General features: G+C 37.3%; 1 protein-coding gene across 3 annotated transcripts in view; it reads right to left on the minus strand.

Moving 5' to 3' along the window:
* Positions 1 to 5,276: 5,276 nt before the first annotated feature.
* The window catches only part of LOC107103323 (septin-9-like), a 23,265-nt gene continuing 18,948 nt past the window's right edge, over positions 5,277 to 9,593 (minus strand). For 2 of the 3 annotated variants that reach the window (XM_015402982.1, XM_015402979.1), the window contains exon 2: positions 5,277 to 6,049. In XM_015402982.1, coding sequence (XP_015258468.1) covers positions 5,289 to 6,049 — 761 coding nt within the window. In that variant the 3' untranslated portion in view covers positions 5,277 to 5,288. Of the gene's footprint in view, positions 6,050 to 6,724; positions 6,774 to 9,593 lie in introns of those variants that run through there. The other variant, XM_015402981.1, reaches the window with a different exon arrangement.

Consider the following 9,593-nt stretch of genomic DNA (forward strand, 5'->3'; position numbering starts at 1 on the left):
ATAAGAAAATGTTTTTTATTTTATAAAAAATTGAATTAGAAAATTAAAAAAATGGATAAAGGCTTTTCTTGTGCAATGTCTGTTGGGTCAGTACAGTCATTGGTGTGTCATTTTTGTTTAAATAAAGGAATTAATTTTCAGATTTGCTGTCTACATATATGCCGTCTACTCTATGACAGCTTAGACATTTATTTGACATTCAGAATGATTAATATCATTTTGTAGTGCTTGAATTAAAATAGTTAAGCAAAAATTGTTTTAACCGAGTATTAAGCTTAATGACACTAGGTACATTTAATAGTGGGGTGTTATGGTGAGAAACTTAGGCTTTATCCAGATGAAGATGAGATCACGTGTAATTGAAAAGATATTTGTCGTTCAAGTTGTTTATCCAAATTAAGCCAGGTTTTTTTTTTTTGTGGAGTATAAATGATCTTTTTTTTAAAACTGGGTCCCCAAGTAGAAGGCTTAGTGTTTACAAAGGGCCCGGCATTGGAACAGCAGCGTCATCATTGGTGTAGTGAACACTTGTGTCGATGCAACATTTTAAAGCCGTTTATGAAAATATACTCAGTTCTGCTTTACTGTCCAAGTTAAGGTTATTTCCTTTACATAAGAAAAAAAAAAACATATCCTATATAGAGCATAGAAACAGTACCAACACTATTTTTGTTTAATTAATTATTAATTATTCAATGACCTGTAACTATTTACCAAAACAAATTGTACTAGGGTGCTACAAAAAATCTTAATGCTAATATTAAGTAGGTTTTCTGTTTTCACGTGGCTGAAGGGAGGAGAGTAACTATTTCCGAAAAAGTTTTAAAAGCCATTTGCTTTAAAAAAAACAACACTAAAATTATTTGCGATAGAGTAATTTTAAAAGGTTTCTAAACAACTTACTGCAGGGAAGAAACATTTTCTAAAGCTGTATGGAGACAAAAATACAAAAGCTCAGTGTTGATACTAGGCTTCTCCCTTGCTTACCAGTATGATATAGCTAGGAATATTTCCAGTTACAAAAAGCCCAAATAAATGTTACAGATAACACTATTGTACCAATAATAATTAGCATAATTCATTTGAATATAGGCTGTAAGGTTGTGTTCTACATTTTGTCATAAATCTGTGGAATAATTACTATGATATGATGCAACTGTAGAGCATCATCTGACCATGACAATATAATGAAGCCATTGGCAATGCCTTAAGAATTCAAATAATTATTAGACCACTTGGGGGCACTCTTGGGCTATATGTAGAGACCGAGTAAAAATAAAGAGAAAATACAAAAGTAAAGAGAAAATACAAAAGGATAATAAAAAGAACAGCAAAAAATAAGCTAACTTTTTCCTTCCATATTTCACACTGGAATATTTTAACCTTACATGCATTTTAAATGACATACAGAAAAATGGGGTCATAGGCCAAATGATAGACTTCAGTCCTAGAAATGCTTCTCTAAATGCCCTTTATTTCTTTTAATTTGGTTCCTCAAAAAGCATGTTCCAAATATATGCAGCAACCTAGAAATATGAGGCAGTAGATTAAAAATCGTACTAGTTTCATGCATTGGAGTTCTTGTTTGTTGTAGCCAGGACTCTGGATCCAACAATAAGGTCATTATATTTATGTTAAAAACAAACACGGTTGTTCTAAGGGAGAACAAGAGCAGCACTCAGCAGACCGGCATAAGACAGATCATAAGATACAGAGTCTTATTAAACTGTTGCAGGAGTCAGGCTGGAGAGGTAAAAAGATTTCTTTTAGGAAGGAACACCAATCCAAACACCGATACCACATAAACATTTATGTGGGGTTTTTTTTGTTTTTTTTGGTAATTTCTTACTAAAGCTTATTGAGCTAATTAGCATAACTGACCATCAGGCAGATAAGAAAAATATGGTTAAGATGAAGACTTCCATGTCTAGAATAAGAAATTTCAGAGTTCCTAGTTGGAAATACTAAAAAATGACCTACACTTAGTACCTAATATGACTGCCACAAATACCAATGACAGTCAGAGATGCAAGATAAGCTGAATATTTACATTTAAAACCTGTAATGCAGATTCTATTTGCAAGTTCTATTTCAAATCCTGTGTTTTATATGCTTTGATGCATAAAACTGTGAAAAAATAGACTAAAGCCTAGTAAACCAGTACTAGGCGTACATAAGGTGTTTCTTGTTAAAGACAAACACAACAGCTTTTTCCCCCCCATTTGCATTAAGTTAGGAGCAAAGCCTCCTTAAGGCCGTTCAAACACAGGAGCAGGGCTAAGCTAGTTTGTAAAAGGATACTGATAACCAGACTTCTAAGATAGTTTCTTAAGTACTCTGCTCTGGTTTCACTGCTTCGCCTGGTTTTGCCATTTTGAGTTCTGACCAAAACTGTTATTTTGTGCATGAATATTTGCAACAACAGAGTTTTGTGCATGAATATTTGCAACAAGTCTTACTATCACTTCACGGCAGGAGTCTTTCATTTAGACAAGAATAATGGTTGGATAGGGTGGATTGACATGCCTAAGAATACGTGTCAATGTAATATATCCCCCAAAAACTCTTTTGTGAATATAATACTTGATGTGTATGTGTGTTATGTTGCTTAAACACAGTGAGCATTTGTTGACTCTTAATTTCTGTTTTCAATTTTCCCAACAAAAAACTGTAAGTAAATCAGAAAGGTGCTGTAGTAAAGTCAAAGCTACATCAACACCAACGCCTAATTACTGGAGGCAAATTTAGGCATCCAATAATAAGCCCTCTAAGCAGACAGTACACCAAGACGGTCATATAAGAGCAGCCATAATTAAACAAATCAGTCAGGGGGAGGATGGGAAACTAAGATGAGCTATATCCACAGTGAATGAATGTCAGTGTGTTTTTCTGTGTGTGAACATGAGCTCACATCCTGAGGAGGCGCTCCGAAGCTGATCCAGCTGTTTATGGTTAAAGTCAACCAATCAACTGTAGCAAAGCGTGTCATTACTGCACCTTGTGCCTGCTCCAAATTCACCATAAAAAAAAAAAAAAAAAAAGTCAAATCACTTATCAGCATGTTCATTAGCCACTACTCCCTTGAGCAAGGCATTCTTGGAATCTATACTCAGGGTACACGTGTACGCACATGAGTGAAGACTGTTATTACCTGGCCGTAGATCGCACACACACTCTTATGCAAACATTTCCCAGACCACACAGACACTAGCCACCAGCTTCCAACCCGATGTCGTGTTGAAGAAGAAATAATATTTCCCATTTTAAATCCTAGATGTCCCAAATAATAAAACAACAAACAAAAAGCTGGACATTATTAGCCCTGATGTTACATAAAGCACTAAGCTTTTTTTTGTGTCTTTTACTCCCAAATGAGTCAAAGGTACATAAATGTTTGCATTTTCTGAAAAGAAACAGGTGACAAGAAATTCTGCTTTCCAGTCCCCCCCCCCACGCCTTACAGCTGTCCAAATTATTTTTTTCCTCCCTCTCCTTCTGCCGATGCGTTGTTATTGTCTCTTCCTGGTTCCCTGGCCTCTTCCTCACAGGGCCTCTCTCCACATGCTCAGCTGAGCAGGAAGGTGGTAATCTGTGCCAAATGTGGCAGTGTTAAGAGTCCATACTCTCCCTTTTCCTTTCCGACTTCCGTTCTGCCTACAAGGCCATGCTAAAGACACTCATAAAGCTTGTGTACTCCTCTGAAAACTGTAAAATCCATAGAAAAAGTAGAAAAAACCGAACAAAACAAGCGTCTGCTGAAGCAAAATCAGGAGAAAGATGAAGGAACAGCCTTTACAGAGCTTTAGAAAGAGCAAATTGGACTCTATTTTTGAGCAAACCCTTTTATGACCTCCAGACTTGGAAAACTAAACCTCCCTGTCGCCCATAAGTGGATACTACTTAACCAGAGAAGGAAAAATATAAGCACAGCCGTCTCCAGAGAGCAGAGGAGCACAAACACACACGTTTGGTCTTTTGACTAAAACAAAAACCCTCAAGGTAATGAAAAGCAGCACAAAAAAAGCACAGGTAAACATGTTTTTATCTTGTATATGGTTCAATTAAAGCTTTCACACAAACAAAAAATAAATAACAGCAGAAAGCCCTTAAGGTCTTCAGTAAAAGAAGTCTGGGATGAAATATCTTTAATAAAGACATCGAGAAACTTTCTCAATACGGCGCCATAAAAAATAAAAAAGTTCATTGTTTCCAGATTTCATGAAATCATCAACAGCTTTGCTGAACTTTTTTGGGACCCAAGACGGACTAGGATTGTGAAGTGAAATAACAGTAATTCTCACAAATAAAATCTTAAAAGTGTGAAAAACATCTGCATTCAGTCTCCTGTAATCGTATAACCCCCAAAACAAAACTCAGGGCATCAATCTGCCTTTTTAGATATCAACGATGACTAAATAGTGCCCACTGTGTGTAGGTTTGCATCACATGTGCAGTAATATAATATAGTAATATAATAAATATATTGTTGTTTTTTGTAGTAGCCTAATAGAATGGTTCAAAGCCAGTGAAGAGTACTAGTTATCATTCCACTACTAAGAAACGCAGTACAATAATTAAGAAGAGCAATCAAAACGGAGTATTAAAGTTAGGAAAAAATGGAAAGCAAATCCATATTTTTCAAATAAATCCTAACAGAAAAGGGCCTGATGTCTTGATTAAAGGTTCTAATGTTTAAAGGAAAAAAAAATATCTGAAACACATTCTATTACTAATACTACTGGTGTGTGAGAAGAGAGAAAGAAAAACACCCTAAATAATTAGCCTTCAATTTTAAAACACACCTTAGCTAAAATAAAACATCAAACCTTCTGAAACCTACAGATAGACTGTGAGCAAAGGAAACCAGTTGTGACTTTATAAACTCAACATTTGTTTTCTACATTTAATTATCTGCTCCAGCAGCATTTTCTTTAAAGTCCTGCTTTTCTCATCAACTACTACACTGACCTACATTTACAGACAGTATAATTAGACAAACAGAGATTCTAAGTTAATCTCATTTTTTCGACTGCATCGCTATTTCACAGATGGCCTCCCTCTACAATATGCTAAGATTTTAAAATCCTGACATCTTTACAGAGAGCAACCTATATTATGCACAAGGTTGCAACATAACATACTATTGTAGTTCAACTTCCTCTAAGTAATCACAGAAACGAGGAAATTTGGATGATTTATCAGAGTTGCAAGTCATTTGCAGCTTGTTGAAAAGCCGAAACGACAATAAAGAATTTGTTTTAGTTAAAAAAACAGATTTAGCTGAAGGTTTACTCACTGTCTGTTGGTCGAGTTGTTGGCTGCTCTGTGACAGGTGACTGCACCTTTTCCACCCGTGGCTCTGTCAGGGGGGCTGTAGATGCAGGCGGTGGGTGGTTGTTGTTCTCTATAGTGCTGCTGGACACTGAGCCGTCTGCTTGTCTGAAGACGGGTATCTCTGGTCTCCTGGAGACGCCTTCAATTAAACTCAGGTTGGGAGATGGAGGCTCTGCTCTTCTCTGGGGGGGCTCAGGGATCCTAGAGACCGGCGTAGAGGACAGCTGCGTGTCCATCCTCCTGGGAGGGGCAGGGGGCTCTTGAGACCTGGTCATGTTGAGCTCTGCTCGCCGGTTTGTGATGCTGGAGATGGAGTTTGAGGTGCCATCTAGGGCATTGCTGCGACTGCTCAGACTCACCTCTGGCCGCTTGAGGCCGAAGCGGGTGATGCCGGCGCTGGGCGAGCTGTCGATCTGTTTGGAGGAGACCTCGATGGACATCTCTGCCCGGCGGGAAGCAGCTGAATCAGGGTTCCTCCCTCCTGACAACTCGATGCGCCTCATGCCGGTCTTTGGGGAACGTAAATTGGAGGACTCGGATGCAGTGGACCTGGAGGAGGAGGAGGAGTAGTCCGAGTTGCGTGAACCTAGGTCGTAGCTCCGTTGGCTGGATGAGGAGGACATGGAGGAACGGAGGGGGTTGGTAGTGCGGCGGGACAGCGGTGAAGGGTGTGTGGTTGTATCCGTGTCCTCCACCTCAAACGACCGTTTCAGCGCTGTAAGAAACACATACCAATGGTTAGGTATAAAAATAAAGGTGCTCAGGATGCCAACATCTTTTTCCATGTCAAAGTTTCACACTTTTCCAACCTTGAACTGGTTGAGTTTAGATTGATGAATGGATTAATTGATGGCTTTAATTTTGATGGACATTAAATAGGTGTGGGAGTAAATAGATATTTGGATGGATATTTGATAAATGATGAAAACCACATTTAGGGAATGGGAAAGGGAATAAAGTGTTGTGATATGCTTGTTTTTGAACACACTCTTTCCAGTTTCATTTTTTTAATCAATATTTTTTTAATTAAAAACTAGACAGAAACTTTTAAATAGCCTAAAGTGGTAAATTCCAACTTTATATACCATAAGGCAATGGGCGTTTTAATAATATTACATATAGGTCTAAAAAGTAAAATACTGAAATAAATTAAAATAAATATTTTATTTTGGGTTGAACTGAGAATATGGTATATTTTAACAGACATTAAGACCAAAATGAAGCAGAGCTGCAGGACCTAAACCGACAGAGTAAATAACAATAATAATATTAGTTAAGTATTGTTAATATAATATAGTTACGAAATGTTAAGTAGGACAGGTTACAAACATGTATCGGTGAGAGAAGTAAACGCTTGATCCTCCTACTCCTTTTACGCGCGCGCGCTTACCTGACTTCACGCGCTTCACGTAGCTCTTCAGCATGACGCCAATAAAATAAACCAAAATACCGTCAAAGTGCCGGAAACGCTAAATCCAACAAACCAACAGCAAGAAGAACACCTTCATAATAACAGTCAACCACAGATATTCATGCCGTCGCCACGGCCATCTGCATGGACCTGACGCGCACCTGTTCACACCTGAACTGACCACTTCTCGCGATACCTTTAATGACACGAAAAGTTGAAGATATTATATATTTTTGTTGGTATAACTATCGGCATGACACTGCGAAGAAGTATTTGCATAAGAATTTTTATATTATATTATTATTATTATTTGAAAGCTTTTATAGCTAATATTTTAATGTGAAGTGAAAGTACTTTAACAAAAGTTTATCACATATCCTTTCAATATAATATAGATGCACTAGTCCATATAAAGTAAAAACTTTACTCGTTTAGATATATTTTCGGATATATTACATCTTACAGTTTGTAAAAAAAAAATAAATAAATTAAAAAAAATATATATATATATTTTTATTTTTGTATTTTTGCATGTGAGCTGGATAATCATTCAGCCCCACAAACATCGGACAGTGGGGGGGGGGGGTTTCATAATTTATTTATCTCTTTCATTGTACTATTGATTAAATATTTGTACTTTGTCTAATTTGAATTGGCGGTTTTATTACACAAACATCTGGACATGGAGCAATCCAACGCTCTACAGAAACAAATTATTTATTTATTTTCTAACTCAAATTTGTCTAACTTAACCTTTTCTACTTTATTCAGAATTTATAAAACCCTTTACTTGTGTATAAATAACCAGCCTTTATAATACTGTGTCCTTAAAAAACTTTAAAAATTAGACAAAATTCTTTCTGTATTTCTTTCCTTCTTTCTTCTTCTTTTTTTTTATTTTTTTTTTACACTTTTTCTGACAGCAAAATGCAGTGTGTTGTTGGGGTCATGTTTCGGGTGTCTATAAGTTGTCAGCAACTCCACCAAAGACTGGCTTTTCTTTCCAAACTTCTCACATGGTTTCATTTTCAATAAATGTGCAAACAATCCAGTGATCTCACTCAAAAAAACATGAAAAAGATTAAAGTCTAAAACTAAAAAGTGAAAACAGATTTGTGTGTCAGTATTTTTTTCCTTTCCCTTGACATTCCCAATATGGCCACACCAGAAGCCCTTAACACGGATCTTTGGATAAAACTGTAAGAGAGTAGTTTAAATATTTAACATGCAGTGACTGCTTTTGCAACAATTTCATTCAACCAGAGAGGGAAAATCACCATAACACACTGCAGTGCTTCCATACTTTTACACACTGAGTGATTCTGCAGAAACTTTTATGTTGATACTGATACCTTCCAAAGATGAAATGCTTCTCTGAAGCATTCACATACTTATTTTGAAAGCTTTTTTTTGGTCATGATTTTATGAAAACACAAAAAGAAAAATAATAACTGGAACCTTTAACATTTGGCAAATCTTCTCAGAAACGTCTCAACTGATGACACTGTGGCTTGTCGTTAACTTGATGATATTGCTTCTCCAACAACTGTTCATATTCATGTCAGATGTGAGGGTGACTCCTGGCTCACCTTTGCTAAGCGAAGGGACCAGAGCAGCTACAAAAGCTGAAGCAACAACATGGCTCCCGTCCCAGAGCTCTGCACGGAGATCTGGCCCACTTTAGAGCTGCAGAGCCAAGCACCAGCATGTGAGAAGAACATCTTTTTCCGAGTCGGTGTATTCACATGCTTCCTTTGCTCCCGCAAATCTTGGGAGTTTGACAGTAAAGGATGCTGTTGTGCAGAAAACAGACATGACTCTTGCTTCTGTGCATCTTCGAAACCTCTTTCCTACCTCTGTGCCAAGCAGGTGATTTGGAGCTTACTTTTGAACCTCATAAACACATATTCATTGATTACTATTATCAATATGTCTCAAGTTTCTAAGCTTCATGTAACAACATTAAAGGCAACGACAGAGCTAATGGAGGCATAGGGAGCAGAGCCAACATTCACAGTATTTCTACAAATATAGGACAAAAGACAAGTGACAGGGAAAAGCGTTAGAACTAATCTAAATTCTAAACTCACTATTAAAGGAAAAAAGTACTTTTTTCCAGTAAAGCGGGTAAATTAAGCTATGTTCTGCTGCTTTTTAATAGTTTCCAAGCATGGCAATCATTGCAAAAGCATTCATGCACCCTGACTCTGTGTTTTCAGATTTTATGTGCATAAAGTAGTGCATACTGTAGTTATCAGGCCTGATTATGAAACACTATGACCACAGCTGCCCTGGGACACTCTGACCAGCCTTGTTTCTGTAAGTGTCCCCCAGGACAGCTTTGGCGTGAATGTATCGTACCACCATCATATGTAAAAAGCACTCTGGAGTCACCAGTCGTCAAAAGGTGCTTTATAAGCACAGGCCTTAACTCAAAACATAAACCATTTTTGTTGCAATAGAAGAAAAAAAATGTTAACTTAAAAAAAATATATGTGACAGACACTGTCTTTTCTCTACAGGATAAAAATGATCATGTTTACCCTTACTTGATGGATGTTATTTGCCATCTTCTCAGATGTGTGAACTGTATAGCTGAGCCATGACAGACATGGAGTCACATATACAGCACGATACTTCAGACGGTTAGGTTGATATATCATGAACTGTTTCCAATAAAACCATGCTCTGTGACCGGTGACAGAAGACCTAAGCAGTGACGTCTTAACAGACACAGTGGAGACTGAGATCTTGTCAGAAATGTTACTCTCCTCCTCTGGATTTATCTGTGTGTGTGTGTGTGTGTGTGTGTGTGTGTGTGTGTGTGTGTGTGTGTGTGTGTGTGTGT

Source organism: Cyprinodon variegatus, unplaced genomic scaffold (genome assembly GCF_000732505.1).
Source record: "Cyprinodon variegatus isolate N-32 unplaced genomic scaffold, C_variegatus-1.0 Scaffold1422, whole genome shotgun sequence".
In the NCBI taxonomy this organism is placed as follows: Eukaryota; Metazoa; Chordata; class Actinopteri; order Cyprinodontiformes; family Cyprinodontidae; genus Cyprinodon; species Cyprinodon variegatus.